The sequence below is a fragment of the Pempheris klunzingeri genome, chromosome 6 (assembly GCF_042242105.1).
Source record: "Pempheris klunzingeri isolate RE-2024b chromosome 6, fPemKlu1.hap1, whole genome shotgun sequence".
Lineage (NCBI taxonomy): Eukaryota > Metazoa > Chordata > Actinopteri > Acropomatiformes > Pempheridae > Pempheris > Pempheris klunzingeri.
The window spans coordinates 12,357,273-12,375,077 of record NC_092017.1 but is presented as its reverse complement, the minus strand read 5'-3'; the positions used below and the strand labels follow the sequence as shown (position 1 = coordinate 12,375,077).

The window sequence follows — 17,805 nt, the reverse complement described above, 5'->3', positions numbered from 1 at the left end:
ATGCGAAATACGGCTGCGTAACTTCTCAAAGGCAGGAGAGGCTGTGAGCATAAAACGGAGCAGAATTAAAGGGAAAACTGTAAATATGCTGTTGTTCCTTTGAATGAGGGAAAATTTGAGGAAAGGTTGAAAAAGTGAATGTTTGCGTTAAAATGTTCTGGCAAGCATTTTAAGATATTTATGTCCAGGTGCTATCAATTAACATGCAACTTTTCAGTATTCTGTTTTTCGCATATCATAATTCTTCATAATAAAGGAGTGTGGTGTCTGCATTCATAATGAAGCTCTAATTTGAAATACATTACTTTATACTTTGATTTTCCAAACACATAAGTCTTTATACAAAATATCGTCGATACCAGACTGTATTTTACTTGGAACCGAATCAGAGAGGAAATCTGTGGTATCTCACGTCACTGCCAGTGAAGCGAGACAATTACGCACGTCATTGGTCACATGACACCTCTGTTTACTCTGCTGGGACAGCTCAACACCAGCAATATGGTCCCGCCTACTAGCCCCGTTCTCATTGGTCCGCGGGCTGCATGTCGCTTTGTGAATGGACGGCCACACGTCACTCACGACACTTTCAGCAAGTTTGTGTGCACTCATAAACGTCTTGGGTTGTTATGGATTTGAGCCATATCTGTAAAAGTATGTCAAAGTTATTATTCTTTTCTTACTCTTTCACCAGAAACTATGTAGAAACGCGCTGAATTGTCTAAGTCACGGTTTCTCGGTGATGTCACGGTTGTTTTCCAAATGTCAAAGTTAAATATAGCGTCAACGAAGACGGCTACAAAAGCACAAAAGTCGTCTGTAAAAGCTTGAGCTGCCAGCTGTGTATTCGTGTCTGTCGTCTTACGCTGTTTGTAAAATAGAAACGTAATATTAGCACTGTAAGAGCCGATTGGTGGCGTTAGTGTTGTGAAACTTCTTGAAGTTTTCAGACTGTTGAAACCTAACTCCCGTTAACCTAGTTAGCTTTTAGCTAAACAAGCCCAACGCTGAACTACTCATAAGATGGTTAAGCTAACGTTTCTTACTACAGTGTGAATGCTCCTGTGTTACAGTGTAGGATGTGGCTGCTCTCACATTGCTACAGTAAAACCACTTTCGTAAGCTTACAGATGTAACACAACACACTTATTGCATGCTCACTTCCTCATAGCTAATTTACAGGAGGCTTCAGGACACAGAAACTGTAGCACCAACACAGTATCCAATGATCAGTAATACCTACAAGAAATGCTAATATCACCTCTGTGAATGTAACATTTTCCACATAATTTTCACTTTTTTTGGCACTGTATCATACAGCTGTTGATTAATCTCCATGGCCGTCCTTGCAGCTCTACCTTGTGGAGCTGTTGTTCTAAGGTCACTGGGGTTGAAGCAGTCTTAACAGTTAAAAACAAAGAAAGTATTATTAAATCCTCACCGCTATTTAGATCTCGTTACACAGATTACGTTTTATTGGGTTCACAAGATGTTCTTTTCGTGGAGTCTGACTATTTACATCCATAAATTATTAACGCACTTATTGCTGCAGTTGTATATAAGAAAGAGGGTAATGATGTCTTAATTGGTTGGAGTGTGTCACTGAATGTAACAAAAGCTGCCTAGTTTTCAGGTATAGTATACAGAATATACAGTATCAGGTGGAATTGCACATGTGCCAGACCATTTTACCCCCCTTTAGGCTTAATAGCTACATTATCTGCACAGAACTGGGTATTGTACCTTGCACATCAGTGTGTATCAAGCGTGCACATGTGTGGCCATGGGAGAGTACAGTATGTTGGAGCATTCATGTCAATCTTTTGTTCCTGACTGCTTCTGATTCTCTGATTCAGCAGACTGGATGTAACCCTGTGACCCCTGGTTGCCAGGGAGAGAGCGGTGGGGCCATGGCTGTTGGGGCTACAGTTGGGGAGAGCCAACTCCAGAGGATTATCCGAGATCTGCATGGTACGCCAGCTTTATGTGTGTGTGCCTGTTCGTGTGACTTTGCGTGAATAGATTGGGGACAGGCAGTTGTCGGCTGCCATGGTGTGACTGAAGAGAAGAAAAAGAAGAGTCGGAAAGGTTTGCCATGATGCCATGACCTTATTCTAAGTGCAGTCTTTACGTCTGGAACTATTTGACCTCTTTTGGTCATCAAATCATCTGGGAAAACGTGCATCTGACCTCATGTCCATGTAGTAAGGGTGTGGTGGAAGCCTCTGTCAGCATGCAGCGAGACAGAAAGTGCGTACTGCGGGTCCATCCATCGCAGGTCTCTTTCCAGTTTTTGCGATGGATACGAGGCAAGTGGTTGATTTACTGACTAGTTGTGTTTGAAGAGGGTCGAAATGAAAAAAAAAGAAAAAGAATTGGAGATTTAGGCCACAGGGCTGTTTGTTTGAGTGCCTAACCAAAACGCATCAAGAGTAGAACATATTGCAGGATATAATTTTGAATTTCTTTTGATTTCTGTCACGGCCATTTGACTAGAGGTTATTTCCAAAGGGGTAACAGTTTTCTGCTTTTTTGCTGATTGCTTTCCTGTTTCTTTCCTGGTCTACTACATTTTCTGAATAAAGACTTGCTGTCCCTTTCTTTTTTTTGTCTAAAACAGATCTTTGTATTATGTATGTATCTGTAAGAGACTTGTGTCTTTTGCCTTTCAGATGTGTTTTTCAAGCTACGTGTTTGTCTGAAGCATGTTATTAATTCTGATTTTTCTTTTGTTGCATTTTTCACAATGGGAATTTCAGAGGCTGTAGCAGAGCTTGCAAAGGAGTACAGGGAAAGTGGGGAGCCAATCACAGATGACAGCACCAACCTGCACAAATTCTCCTACAAACTGGAGTACCTGCTCCAGGTCTAATTTTGCTTATATATCTCACCTGACTTAGTGAATTACTCAAGAAAGACGAGGATAAATAGATACTGTAGTTAGAAAAATGTGATGTTTACTCTTAAACGATAGGAAAACTCTATAGACTGTAAATTTTATGTGTCCGATGAAAAATTCATATCATTTGTTCCAAAGTGAATAGCTGAACTCTTCCAGTTGTCTCTATTTATTCTTATTTTATTGCTAAACACAAACACATGCCTCAAAATGTTCATCAGTTTTTCTTTTCAACTGTATCTATATATCCATCTATGTTTCAGTTTGACCAGAAAGAGAAGACCTCGTTCCTTGGTACAAAGAAGGATTACTGGGATTATTTCAGTGACTGTCTGGCTAAGATCAAAGGGGCCAATGATGGAATCCGCTTTGTCAAATCCATCACAGAGGTATGAAGACTTTTTGATGTTGTTAATTACAATGACAACACTAATATAGCACGGATTACATTCTGGTCGTTAATAGTATTAGATCACCCCTTAAATCATTAGAATGTATTTCTGTTTTGTCTCCCAGACACACAATGACTCAAAAGGGTTTTCGCATTCATTTTCTTTCTCGTCTCTTAAATTCAGACACGACACAACAGTCGTATTACTTTTTTAAATTGCTGCTTAGAAACCTGTGTTTCCCATATATGAGACTGTAGCAACTGTAGCATATGAGAAACATATTGTGCATTGTATTTCTCAAATGTTATGTCTTGAACTGTCATGTTGTGGCTAAGATTGAAATGATCATTTAGATTAGATAATGAATTGTCATTTACTTTGTAGTCTCTGAAGTGTGGCATATCCCTGGAGTGTGAATGTGAGGGGCAAACACTGCATCAAAGCTCTGTGTAAAGCCATGTCTTCTTCTGCTTTGATAGTTGAAGACGTCTCTGGGGAAAGGACGAGCATTTATCCGTTACTCCCTCGTACATCAGCGACTGGCTGACACCCTGCAGCAGTGCCTGATGAACCAAAGAGTCACCAGGTAAAACTATCGGAGCATAAATCCCTTTGCAAAGTTGTTTTTCATTTAGATAGGAAGAACGGTGGGCTCATGTTGAAGTGTTAGTGAAGTGATGAGATGAATAGAACGGCATTTGTTTTTGGACTACAGGGATTGATAAAGCTGAGTAGAGATCATGAAACATTTCCTAAAATAATTTTTATTGAGTTTTAACACATTTTACAAGGGCATAAAAAAACCAAAAAAGATTATGTTATAAAGTGAAAAATGATAAAGTGGTGAGAAAGGACAGTGTTTATAAAAGTCTTTCATGTCTGATGTCCAGAATATGGCAGGGAAAGGCGCTGTGTCTTATCTTCAGTCAATGACAGTACGATTATGACCACAGCGTCTGGTCCACCGCAGTTTTCGACATACAGTGCTGATGATGAGTTGAAACAGGTGTTTCTGTTTGGAAGGCATTTTCTCTTCCAGCAGTCCATACATGACAGAGTTTTAGTTCAGATTGAACACGACACCGAGACCTTTTCAGATAGTCCAGACCTCTTGTGCTCTGTAGCAGTCCATTAAGAGGTGTTACTGTGTTTCATGCTCGTCACTGTAAATCATTGGACACCTCTTTGTTTTTACAAAACAGCTCTGCGAGACTGCAGCTCTTACAGGATGTCTGCTAACAGAAATTAGCCACCAAACATCTCCAATGCTCTCTGAACAGTTTTGGTTTTTCTAATATGTTAAATCACCTCTGCACTTATCGGATATATTTTTTATATTCAATGAAACTCCATTTTTAAAATCATACATTTTTTTAGACATGAATTTGCTAGAAAGACCACACCAGTCTGTGTGTAGATGCAGGTGTACTGTAATAAAATCTCCATATAGTAATTTATAGTAAGTATAGCATAGTGAACTCATCCATGCTAATTCCTCTGTATTTTTTACTTTCATATAATGGATTGTTTTTGGTACCCTCCTTGGTTCTATCCCAAATTAAGCACACTGCTTGTTTAGTTTGATTTTTTTTTTTTTTTTGAGTGGAGGAAGAATATTTGCAATGAAAAGGAGTTCAAATAGGTCTGTTTTAACATTGTTGACTCTTGTTTTGTAATTATTGTTATTGTTTTCTGTAACTTTGTGCAGATGTCCTACACATGCACCAAAATTACGGCTGTTAATTAAAGGGTTTATGGGTCAAAATGTATCAAAAGACAACCCTGCTTCACATCTCTCTCCACTTCAAAATAATCGGTTATAGCACAGCACCACTAATATTTACACATGATTAAAAATAATAGATCATAGATCATAAAAAATACAGACATCAGTTACCATTTCAATAAAGGCTTCAGGAAAGCTGCAAGCTTTCATCACAGCCCACAAGTAATGTCTAAATATATAGTCTTTTTTTTTATCAAGCCCAATAATAAATATTTTATAGTTTGTATTCATAATACTCAGATGTCTGTAATTATTTATCAGTTTCATCACCTTTTTTATACAATAAACACAAAACATCTCAACAACAAAAAGAGTGCCACATACAGCCACTGAGCAGTTTTAAGACTTTATCATTATATAACTGGTAAAACTCAGTGGCTGTCTGGACCTGGCGCTTTTTTGCCAACATTTAACTTGTTGGTGACACTTTTAATAGAAATAAGTAGGTTAGATGTTGTGACACTCATGGAAACTGAGGTATATGTCATGTCCTTACTTGCACTTTGTAAACTGTTTTTCTTTGTTATTTCCCCTTCCTGTTAGTTGACTGATGCTTCAGTAGAAATACTAGTTAGTACTAATTGAACATAAAAAGCAGTCTAACCAAGAAGATTTAAGTTACTGTTTTTGGGGGTGGGTGTGTGTAGAGCCCTGCTGTGTACCAAATGGAGACGAGACAGACACAACGACAAAGGAAAAATCTCAAAGAGGCAGTTACTGCTGTCTAAGCTGTGTAACGTGGCATGTTTTTGAAAAGTTTTTCATAGTTAGCTTCCTCTTGTGAGTGTGTTTTTCTAGTTGCTCTACTGTTACCACTACCTCATCTCTCTTCCCGCAGTGACTGGTATTATGCCAGAAGCCCGTTCTTGAAACCCCATCTCAGTGTGGACATAATTAGTCACCTGTACGAACTCAATGAGGTCCAGTTTGATGTGGCTGCCAGAGGTCATGATCTTGATGCCTCCTGGCCCACTTTTGCAAGGTAACAAACAAAGCAAATCACAACAACACACAGACCAGGTAAAAACATCAAAAGTACCTGTACAAAGGCAGATATCTAAATTAGCATCAAGAAATTATTATAGAAAGAAGTGAGTCCAAGTACAGCTAGACATTGGCACCTATATTTGTCAGGATGTGTGGCATATACCAATGTTTACAGTATCAGTTTTCTTTTCTAAATCAATAGGAGGACACTGGGAAGTGCAAATTCACTCTGCCACATGTGGAAACCACCTAGTCGCAGTTCCAGTATTAACAGTCTGGCCAGCACCTACTCGCAGGTAACTGACATATGTCTCTAATAACATCCTGTCATTTTAGCATAATTTTTTAACATTATTATATGATGTTTATCACTCAGCCTCCGTGTTTTCCTTTTCCTCTCTGTTCACTTGCAAACATCTAGCAAGCACCTGAGTTCCCCGCTAGCCCTGACTATGGTCAGAGTCTGCTGAATGACTTGAACGAGTCTCTACCTGTCTGCACTGAAGATGTCAGCACAGTTGAAGACCTTCGCCTAGAGCTGGACCAGTCAGAGCTGAAGCAGCGAGAGTTCCTAGAAAAGGTGCAGCAGCTGGGTGAGGAGGCTGCTGAACTCAGGGGGGTTGTAGTGGAGCTCCAGAGGCAGCTGGATGCGTCCCTTGCTGCACAAGAGGAGCAACAGGGATTGCGGGCAGAACTCAAGACAATGCAGGGGAGAGAGGAGGCTCTTTCCAGAGACTTGGAAGCACTTAGGATTGGGGAAAAAGCCAGGGAGGTTGATCAGCGGCTGCTACAGGAAAAGTTGGCAGCTGCAGAGGGGAAGAACATCGAACTCCTGGCTAAGTTGGATGGAGTTCTGAATGAGAAGGGCCAGCAGGCAGCCAGCTACTTTGATTCAGCTCAAAAGATACATGAGTTGCTGGACAGACTGAAAGAGGCAGAGAAAGGCAAGATGGAAGCTGTGGCTGAGGTAGAGGAGAAGAAGAGACAGGCAGAGAGGCTAGAGGAGGAGCTGAGAGTCAAGGAGGCAGCCGTGAAGGATGGCGAAGCAAAGCTCGGCGCATTAGTCACATCTGCGTGTGAGGAGAAGACCAAGTTGGAGGCCAGAGTGGAGGAACAGTGCAGTGCCCTTGATAAGCTGCAGGGGGCCTTGACAGTGAGAGAGAAGGAGGCGAGCAACCTACAAATGCAGCTGCAGGACCTCCAAAGATCTCTTGAGGAGAAGCAGGAAGAGGTGGAGGAGGTGAAGAGGAGGGCACACCAAGATAAAGATGAAATACTGAAGAATGCTGGTGATTTAAAAGAGTCTTTAGAAGCAGAAGTCACTGCCCTAAAGGAGCAGCTAAAGAGGAAAGAGGCAGAGCTTACCTCCAGCTGTGAGACACTACAACAGCTAGAAACCAAGAACCAAAGCCTGACCAAAGAAAGGGACAAACTGACCACTAACATTGTTGAGCTGGAAGGTAAAGTCAAAGAACAAAACACGAAGATAGAAGACTACAAGACGCAATGCGGCAATCTAATGGAACTAAATGAGAAACTGCTGACCACAGTAAAGAGAAACGAAGAGCTGAAGAAGGAGATGGCGGAAAACAGAACAGTGCTTGAAACCGAATTAGCAGCTCTAAGGGCTTCTGACAAGCAGCTTCGCAGCCAGCTGGATGATACCAAGATGACAGTAGATGAAAAAGAGAAACGCTTGCGTGAGGAGAACCGCAAGTTGGATGAGAGTCTGCAGCGAGCCACCATGGCCGCAAAGCTGTCAGAGGCCACGTCGAAGCGGCTGGAGCAGGAGAACCAGAGTCTGAGAGAGGAGCAGGACACTGTGAAAGCTGCTCTCAGCCGCATGCAAGCTGACCTGAAGAGTGTTCACGGGCAGATCGGTGATTTGGAGAAGAACTTAGGAGCTTCGCGCAAGAATGAAGTGAACCTTCAAGAACAGCTCCAAGGCAAAGAGGCCCAGCTAGAGAGTAAAGAGAAGACCCTCGTTGAGCTGCAGTCCAGGCTAAAAGCTCTGGAGTTGAGGGAGAGGGAACTTGAAATTGCCAGATCTGATGCAGAAGTAACTTGTGCTAAGCACGCAGAGTTGATTGAATGGTTTACCTCTGAGAAGCAAACAATGGAGAAATCCCAGCTGGAGAGGAGCACAGTCCAAGCAAGGGAGAGCCGGGAAGTGGCAGACAAACTGGCTATGGTTGATGGCCAGTTGGAGGTGAGCATGAAAGAGGTGTCTAGGCTCCAGGCAGAGATGCTGGACCTCAGGGTGCAGGCACAGAGGTCTGGGGATGAAAAACTGAAATCACAAGCACAACTGGAGGTGACGGAGGCCCAAAGAGATGAGCTCAGGACTCTGACTGAGCAGCTTAAAGCCCAGACAGAGGTACTAAATCAGAGGCATATAACAGAGCTTATGGAGTGCAAAAAGAAAGAAGAGGCGCTGATTGAACAGTGTGATAGAGAAGTAGCTGCCCATGCCGAGTTGGCTATCTCTGCAGCCGCCATCCGAGAAGAGCTGGCTACCCTCAAGGCAGAAAATGGCAGGCTAGCCTTAGAGAACAGTGAGATCCGTGAGGGTCTACATAGGGCAAACACAGAGATGGCGGAGCTGGGAATGACCATCTGTAAGTTAAGTGCAGAAAAGGAGGAGGCCAGGGAGCACTGGGAAGGGGACACCGTCCGGATTGAAGAGCTGGAGAAAGAGGTGGAGAGAGTAGAGGAGAGCATGACAGAACTACAGCTGGAGAATACCAAACTGAGAGAGGAACTGACAATGAAGGAGAAATTTCCAGACACGATCACGGAGCTCCAGGAGCAGTTGGACAAGGCCAGGAGCCAAATGCAGAGCGTCAAGGACTCTAACCGGGAGGAGGCGGAGGCCATCAAGTTCCAAATTAGCTCAGAGAGCATGAATCACCAGGCCCAGGTGAGGGTGAGTAAGCAGAACCTGTTAATCCTGTTTTGTATTAAACTCAAGACAGCCAGTTTTATAATCTGTATCTAAATGTGTTATCTGGATAATGACATCCAATCCAGTGGTCTTTGCATTTGCAATTGGTATTAAAATGCATTTCGGCTATCTCAATTGTGCCACATGCAAATTATTTAGGGGGGACTGGCTGTCAGTAGATATGGTCCGTCCTAAATCAAGGGAAGCAATGCCACGAATGGACGTCATTCAATTATAAATCACTTTTTGCAAAGGAAGTCTTTTTAGTGACTGCTACAACTTTTAGCCTTTGCCAGGCGTGCGAAGGAAGAGGCGGGGTTAGTTGATCTGTCAATTTTCTGGGTGGATGGATTTTATTTTGAGAATGTGTCCGTACAGATTGCATTTACACCTTGCTGAGATCCGATCACAGTGCCAGCCTGACCACCTCCAAATGTGGCCTGGCTGATTCTGATCCAATTCCAGTACTAATGGGTTTTTGCATGGATTTACTCACGGCACTAACATGTGTTTTCCTTATCCAGATATCCCTGACTGCCCTGACTTTTCCTGTAGCGTCACCATGAAGTTGACATGATTGTATAGAGAGAAATGTTTCACAACTATGGGATGGATTGCCATGACATTTCGTAGATCTCGGAGAGTCATGGTCCCATCAGAAGGAATTGTAACAGCTTTTCTGATCTCCTGACTTTTCCTCTGCCTCATTTTGTACATTTGGTTTATTTTTTGGACCAGAAATCAGCAAAGCATTCCGATCAGACTTAGGTGTACTACTGTTATTAGTGCTAATTAGAAAATGTTAGCATCCAAACACTCAATTAAAAGTTAACATGGCAGACATTATGCCACAGTCACACCAGCATGCTAGGGTTTTCATTGTAAGCATACAAACATATTAATATTTAGTTCAAAGCACCACTCTACCTCACTCTTCTCTTGTGTTCCTCTCACATTTCAGAGTGTGAATGAGCAGCTGGACAAGGTGAAAGCCCAGCTGCAGGAGGAGCTAAAGAATGTGTCCAGCTTGCAGGCCAAAGTGTCTGAACTAGAGGTCTGTGTCTTTCAAGCATCAAATACACTGATTCATGGCAGCATATTAGTAGATACATGGCAGTGGAAGAATGTGTTCTACACTCTTTGAGGAGTAAATGTCTTTAGATAGATGCTGTATAAAATTCCATCATCAGAAAAACGTGTGACCAGAAAATTTCCCCCTATGGGGGATAAAATAAAGAAGTCTAAAGTCTAAAATATAGCAAAAGAAAGTCAAAATATCCAATACCTAGCCTTTACCTAAGCCTTCATCAGTAGTGGATTTGCAGAAGGGATGGAGAAAAGTAAACTACACACCACATGGGACATAATAGCAGGAAAGTCATTTGTTTAGTACTCATCAGTAAATTGTGTTTTTTTAGGTCTCTTTTTTATATGAGACACCTCACTTGCTTGAGCAGTTTTCTGTGATTACAGAAGGCAGAATAGATGCAAAATCATTGCAGTGTACTGGTTTTAATCCAATTAATAGCTCAATGAAATTTCCTCTGTGATTTGATGTGTTTACAAATCTGTATAATGGGGTTTGATTTTGAGGGATTATATTCTACTTTATTTATTTAAAGCAGGGTCGCTCCTAAAGCAGTTGCTGGATTTTACTGAATGTCATGTTTTATATGTCCTCTACTGCAAGATGCATCAGCAAAGATATTTTTGGAATGGTACAGTACTTGAAATTGATTGAATTTAATTTAGTGGTTTTCAACAGGAGTGAGACCAATTTATGAAAAAAAACTTTTTTACAGTTTTGAAAAAAAATTTACTGATGGGTATTTTATATGTTTTCTTATAATGTTTAATAAAGGCTGTGAATGAGCAATACTTACAACTAACCAGCGAGAAAGATGCTCACATCACAAAGACAGAAACAACCCTTCGCGAGGGTGAGAGCGAGATTCAGCAACTGAGGGATGCACAAACCAGGTGCGTTTAGTACCAGCGATACCTGTGAATTTCATCTTTTTGTGCATAAAAGAGCTACCGACTAATTTTCCTTGCACCTACTCTCTTCAGCGCTGAAGAAGCACACTTGGCTATGCAAAAGGCCTGCGAGGAACTGAAGCAGAAATTAAACACAACAGAAGCTGACAAACAAAGCCAGTTCCTGAAGATGACTGCAGAGGTCGATGACCTGAACAGAATCAAGACCATCCTCGAAGAGCGGCTCATCGAGCTGATAAGGTATGACCTGTCTCCGGTACAGCTGTCAGCTAGGCTGTTTGTCGGCTACAGGCATAGAATCTATTAATGAAGAAAGTGGTTAAAGTTAAAGTAAATTTTCTCTCGGGATGCCCACACTTTGTTATGCTTGGGCTCTACCTGCTCTTTGACAGTCTCACTGGGGTGTGTGTATTTTTAATAACTTCTTCCAGTAAGAGCAGTTCTCTGATGTTGTTATACTTGACAGTGATGCTGGAAAATTAGGTCTGAGGAGCAGGAGCAGGGGAAAAGACTACTATGAATGCTGAAATAATTTGCTGAGAATAGGTCTGACAGAGAGACTATGACGTAGAAGAGAGGATTGAAGAGCTTTTATGCAACATTCTTCAGTGGATTCAGGAGCCACTCTTGCCTCAAAAGCTTTCATATTCCGTAAGGGATGAAACAAGAAAACAATGATTCACTCAACTCCTTTGGGATGTGCCCACATGATTTCAGTCTTTCCTACTTATGTATTATGTATGCCCTCATTGTTATCTCCGCCATATCATTTGAAAAAATGAGGATACTTCTGGTGTAGACTACATCCAACATGTTAGTATAAAATACAGTTCAGTCCAAGTACATACAGCCATATACAATCATGCTACATTTGTTCAGTCTTCATAGATCATGAAGACATATCTATAAATCATACTAAATGTCTTTTTTTTGTGCAGAGACAAAGATGCTCTGTGGCAGAAGTCAGACGCTCTGGAGTTTGAGCAGAAACTGCGAGCAGAGGAGCGCTGGTGGTTAGTGGATAAAGAGGCCACCCACTGCCTCGGCTGCCAGGGCCAGTTCACCTGGTGGCTACGCAGACATCACTGCAGGTGGGCTTTGAGTGGGCACTGGGGCCTACTGTACACTCCTGTCACTGTCTGTACCGACCCAAGACATCAAAAATATGTTTTGATAGTAAAACTGATAGGTCTAATTTGGACGAAAACCCATTAATCTTTTCACACGTTAACCGTTTTTTAGGCTTTGTGGTCGCATCTTCTGCTACTACTGCAGCAACAACTTTGTGATGACCAAGCACAGTGGGAAGAAGGAGCGCTGCTGCAGGGACTGTTACAGCCAACACAGCGCGGTGGTGGAGAGGTTCACAGCTGCAGAGCTGAGTCCATCAGACACCCAGCCTCCTCCACCAGGAGCTGGACCTCAGCCCCCTCCTGAACCAGCCCCATATAAACCCACTCCCAGGGTAACAGGTGAGAGGCAAGCTGGGAAGAGAAACTTGACAAATGCACACTTGGCTCAAAGGTATATTGCGGTCATTCACCGGCTCCACTTCTTTTTCTGTAAATTAACTGGGAAGCAGAAATGAAAAGCTTGACTTCGTCATATTGAGGAACAAGGACAGGAACCTTTGCCATGGAGTTATTGTTCAATGCAGACAAAAGGAGAAGAGGGGGACATTTACACTTAGAGCAGAAGTTGTTTTGCTTTCCTTTTGAATAAAGGAAAGTTGCACAGCTTAGTGTCAAACATGAATTTCATCTATGCTGTACCTTCAATAAGATGTTGTATACTGTGTAGTCAGAAGACTATACCATGTTGCAGTGGTCAAATTTATGTGTTCTTGTTCGTTGCAGTTTCAGACCCCAGCAACAGATCCGATGATGGAGTTTTTGACATAATCACAGAAGAGGAGGTGAACGGCGTGTACGACAGTGACACCACCTCCCAGACCACAGGAGGCTCCCTGGAGGGCGAACAAGACAGACAGCATCCAGGAACACTTGATGTGTGAGTGAAATATTTATCCAGGGACAGAGCAGATGAATTGGGTTCAGACCTGCTTCAGTCGGTCGTTTTCTGAGTCAGTATGTGACTCTGTGCTCCGGTCACACAGAATGTCAAACAGCCACAGCACAGGTTTTAAAGATATGACTGCTTGGGGTTACACTTACACCTCTACACCAGTTTAAGGAGAGTGACGACTACACAGAGTACATTCATGAACTGCTGAGTTGGTGAATCAGGACGTCACAAGTCAAAAGTAAAATCCTACGTACTGTAAACAGTGCTGGATGATTTGAAATACAAAAATACAATGGCTTTGTGAGAGATGTATGTTTCAAATGTGTTTTGTTCTCAAAGCAGGCTTTCTATCAGGCTGCCATGTTGTTTTCACCTCAACACTTTCAAAAATGGGAAGTAGGAAATTGAGAAGTGAACCAGTTCTGAGTTATGACAACAATAATGCACCATCAAATGGTCAGGGGAAATTAAAAAGGGATAATGCGTTGATTCTGTCTGTATACTCACCCATATCACTGTGTGTTGTAAATAACAACAGACCAAGAGACACTCATCATGACCCACTCTCCAGCTGACATGCACTTATTGTGAATATCCCACTACTGCTCTCAAAAAGGGCATTTAATACAAGCATGTTGGAGTTGTGTTGAGTATATTATATTTTAAGCTGTATGGAAACACCCTCATGTACAGAGGTTCTTTGTCAATCTCGAATTTATGCACAAAATGTACAGCGCACAAAGATGTATCCCGGAAATAAGCGAAAGGAAGATGAGGTAACATTCAATGAATGTGCTTTGATTTAACTTCAGTTTGATTGAATGTTTATTTGAATTACCATCACCATACCATTATTTAATGATGCACGAGTAGAATCCATGATCCACTTTACATGCATAATGATGAATATACACCTCTGACAGCTACACCAGGATACTCAAGAACAGCTTTTTGTTCCTAATGAATCATTACGTCATTGGGGTGTTAAAAACACAGAAGACAGAATGTCACTCTCTGTGTCATGTGTTTGATTTTGCAGAGGCGCAGGCGATGTGACCTCTGATGACCCAGAAGAGCACGTTCCCACTGTTCAAGATTCAGAAATCAACCTCCTCAAATCAGGAGAAGTCACGTGAGTCTTGACCTCGGCACACTGAATGTGTTAGTGTGTGTACACTGTATTAATATCACTCTTACAATTCATTTGCTCTCATTGCAGGATGGCTGTCCCTCTCAGCATTGATGATATTTCTCAGTTTGGCGATGGTTCCAGGGAACTCTTCATCAAGTCCAGCTGTTACAGTGTGATAACCGTTGCTGCAGATGACTCCGGGCCGACCATCAGCTGGATGTTTTCCTCAGAGCCTAAGAGCATCTCCTTCAGTGTGGTTTACAGGGAATCCACTGACGCTCCGGTGGAACAGTCAAAGGTGGACGAGCTGGTTGTGAGCGTTTTTATATTTATGCAGGAAAATTCCAGAAAGGCAGATTAAAGTACATCGCAAGGCTGAAGCGAATGCTGTTCACTTGTTAGAAATTGCAGCCACTTCAACACTCACAGATGATGGCTCTAAAGTTATTACCGGACACAATGGACTGACGCTGTTGGTGCTTTCAGTGGCGCCCCCTGCAGAGAGCAGGGCTATTTGCTTGATCTTTCAAATCCCTGGAGATTGACAGTGTTTCTCAGCAGGTTGAGGCACACATTCTGCACATTAAATGTCAGTGGCTGTAAATGAGTTCTGACCTTTTGTCTCATACTCCCGTCCCGTCTCCCAATGTTTCCGAAAGCCTTCTTTGAATATATTACAGTTATTATGATAACGATTGTGGTCTTATTGTCCAACATGAACGGTTAGGTAAGGTAACATGAATGTCATAAAAACAAGATAGTCTTATAGAGAGACTGGTTTAGGGGGGATTCACTTCTGACCATTTCTGCTTCTGTTCTTCTCTCAGGTCCTAATTCCTCTGACTCGCTGCAATTCCCATAAGGAGACAATTCAGGGACAGCTTAAAGTCCGTCACCCCGGCTTCTACACGCTCATCTTTGACAACTCCTTCTCACGGTATGTGAGACATCCAACATCTTCGCCTGACCGCTCCTCTTAGCAGGAGAAGCTTGTGAATCACAGAAGTGTGTCAACTCTCATTGTCTTCGGCATCATTTACTGCCGCTGCTGTGTGTGCATGTGCGCCCGTGTGTGCATTTGACCTTTAAAGCGGTTTTCTGTCGTGCCTCCGCGTCTCGTTTCACTTAATCAACTTGCAGGTCTTTGATCAGAAACTGTCTCCCAACAGGTTTATCTCCAAGAAAGTCTTCTACCATCTTACCATGGAGAAGCCTGTGGTCTATGATGGAAGCGACTTTCCCTGAAGCTGCACCCGCTAACACCCGCTCCCACGGCGGCATCAGCATGACATCACAAAGATATCATCGTGATGTCACAGAGGGTGATTGAAGAGTGGCAATTCAATGACTGTTTCCAATTGATTTGACTTTTTTGCTCTTTTGTTCCCAAAACCTGTTTTTACCCAAGTATTTTATATTCTAAAAAATTCTGTATTATTTAACTCTGTAGTTTTGTCGTGTGCTCATTTTTAAAAAAAGTGTGGCCCATGTGTCAACCAGATGAAAGAGAAATGTTTAGGCAAGTTTTATCATGTTTTTAAATATACACCAAGTAATATATGTACCTTTAGTTCAGCTGGGTTTTATTTTGTGAGTTGTTCAGCTAAAGAAATGTGTGACTTTGTTATTTCTGTCTGTAATTTGGGTTGGTTTTAGTTTTGGTTTGGCCTCTATTTTGCCAAGTAGGCTGCTATGTTAAAAAAAGATGTCAGATGTTTATCTGCAAAAGTTGTCACTGAAGACCCAAGACAGAATTTTAATTTTTACAAAATCATGGCCAGTTTAAAAAAGTGTGATGCAATCCTTTAAATGAAATGGTCAGAAGAAGCAGAAAAAGTGCAGACAAGTGATTTACCTGCGGCGTGTTTATGAATTGACTTATCTGAACACTATGTTTGCACTTTGCCCGCTCAGGACAGCAACAAAGCTGTAACAAGTAAACAACTGGCCTGGAGAAATACTGTTTCTGTCTGATAACAAAAGCATATGCACTTTGTGCAAATCTCAGGAGAGGAACATAAAATTGTCCTCCAGTGGTAGCATGTCCTAATTTCATGTTTTTGGAAAACTAAAAAAAGAAAAGAAGAAAAGAAAATCTGCCAACTTACTTTCTCTTTGAGGAGACCTTAAAAACCAGCTTTCTCCATCCAGTTTAGAGGATCTAATGGAGCAGAGTGCCTGTACTTCCACAGTCTGACTTCATGTGTCATTACAGTGACATTCAATTCAAGTGTTTTGATGGCTGTTAGCTAATGAGCTACTATACTTTCAAAGTGCCTCTTAACTCTAATGGCCAGAGAGTAGTTTGCTTTTTAACTGTATATTTTACTATGTTATCCTCATAGAACATGACACTTATAAATTAGTACTATTCTGTAAAAACCTAATTTGACATTATATTACAATATGCACAATAGCATGTATTTCAGTTGTATCAGTTGAAATGATTTTTCAGTTTGGATTTTCAATCTCTGGACTTTTTTTTTTTTGTCATATATTTAGATAACCGTCTGCGCTGCACTCAGTGATCAGATGGGTTTGAATATTGTGTGCTGTTTATTGTTGTGTTTTTATGGCAAAGCAATAAGAAAAGAACGAGCTTGGTCACTTCACTACTTAATGAAGCAAGGGCTTACCTCCATGCTGCTTTTGTAGAGACCTGTTTGCGTTTCACAACCAGATCTCTTTTATATTTTTGATGGGTGTAAATTGGTGCAATTTGTATGCAAATGCTCACATTTCCTCTGTGGAGCTGCACTTTGTGATAATTATTTTATAGACGCTGACAAACATTATTGAATCTGTTTACATTATCTTTGTCAAAGAATTCACACAGGGACAGATTTTTCTACTTTCTGTTTTTGAAGGATAATTTTTGATGAGCAAAATGTGTGTGAATCATTGCGACAGGCACTCTGTGCAACTAGTAATGGGCCTGCCAAACACCCAGTAAATATGAATAAAATGTGAGAGTGATGATGCCTCTGACATCCACTAATCTGTGTGTGGTTTACTGTCTGACAGCAACAACAAGATCAACCCATTACCCTCTGTGCACTGCATCACTCATTCAGAAATCTGGCAGGAGCGAAGATGTCAACGCACAAGTATGTTTCCAGTCTATCAACAGCTCCAATCAAGATGAGCCGAAGACATCATCGTCATGTCCTCTGTGTTTTTCCTCAGGGAATGTTTAGTAGTTGATTATGTGTAACATCACTCGACATGTATGGACATAGCCTGTCAGGATAACACTCAGTGATTATGCTGGTTTACTAACCTGTTATTGATCACAAACAATAAGCCAAATTTGCGCGCGCGCGCGCGCGCGCGTGTGTGTGTGTGTGTGTGTGTGTGTGTGTGTGTGTGTGTGACACTGTCAGGTTAAGGAAAGCAGAGGGATGAATTTTGAGCATTACACAAGTAGTAAGGGCACAAACAGTCGCTCAGCCTCAGCTGTAAAGCTCACTGTCCAGCCTGTGGACGGATGCATGCCTTCAGAATAAAAGAGAGCGTGTCTCTTCATAAGCATGCAACACGCGCTTAATCAAACTTTTATCCTTCGTCGTTGTATTGGAGTAGTGTTTTTGTAAAGCTTCAAAAACTGGTAGGAAATATACTGATTTAGAGACATTTCTTACC

General features: G+C 41.7%; 1 protein-coding gene across 3 annotated transcripts; it reads left to right on the top strand.

Annotated features, from left to right (window-relative positions):
* Positions 1-602: 602 nt before the first annotated feature.
* On the top strand, positions 603-17,161 carry fyco1a (FYVE and coiled-coil domain autophagy adaptor 1a). 3 transcript variants are annotated; one of them, XM_070831835.1, is made up of 18 exons: positions 603-654; positions 1,857-1,971; positions 2,760-2,866; positions 3,163-3,288; positions 3,771-3,877; positions 5,916-6,059; positions 6,267-6,360; positions 6,486-8,990; positions 9,970-10,062; positions 10,870-10,988; positions 11,079-11,246; positions 11,945-12,097; positions 12,249-12,478; positions 12,863-13,016; positions 14,071-14,163; positions 14,251-14,461; positions 14,991-15,100; positions 15,333-17,161. In XM_070831835.1, exons 2-18 carry the CDS (start codon positions 1,911-1,913, stop codon positions 15,406-15,408), a joined length of 4,551 nt encoding a protein of 1,516 aa, XP_070687936.1. In that variant the 5' UTR covers positions 603-654; positions 1,857-1,910; the 3' UTR covers positions 15,409-17,161. The 3 variants fall into 3 exon arrangements, with proteins under 3 accessions (XP_070687936.1, XP_070687934.1, XP_070687935.1); XM_070831833.1 differs by having other exon boundaries at positions 14,251-14,476; XM_070831834.1 differs by having other exon boundaries at positions 615-654; positions 1,860-1,971; positions 14,251-14,476.
* The last annotated feature ends 644 nt before the right edge of the window (positions 17,162-17,805 follow it).

Coding starts and splice junctions, on each gene's coding strand:
- fyco1a (XM_070831833.1), top strand. CDS start 1,911: ATGGCTGTTGGGGCTACAGTTGGGGAGAGCCAACTCCAGAGGATTATC. Junction 1,972..2,759: donor GATTATCCGAGATCTGCATG/GTACGCCAGCTT, acceptor TGGGAATTTCAG/AGGCTGTAGCAGAGCTTGCA. Junction 13,017..14,070: donor CATCCAGGAACACTTGATGT/GTGAGTGAAATA, acceptor TTGATTTTGCAG/AGGCGCAGGCGATGTGACCT.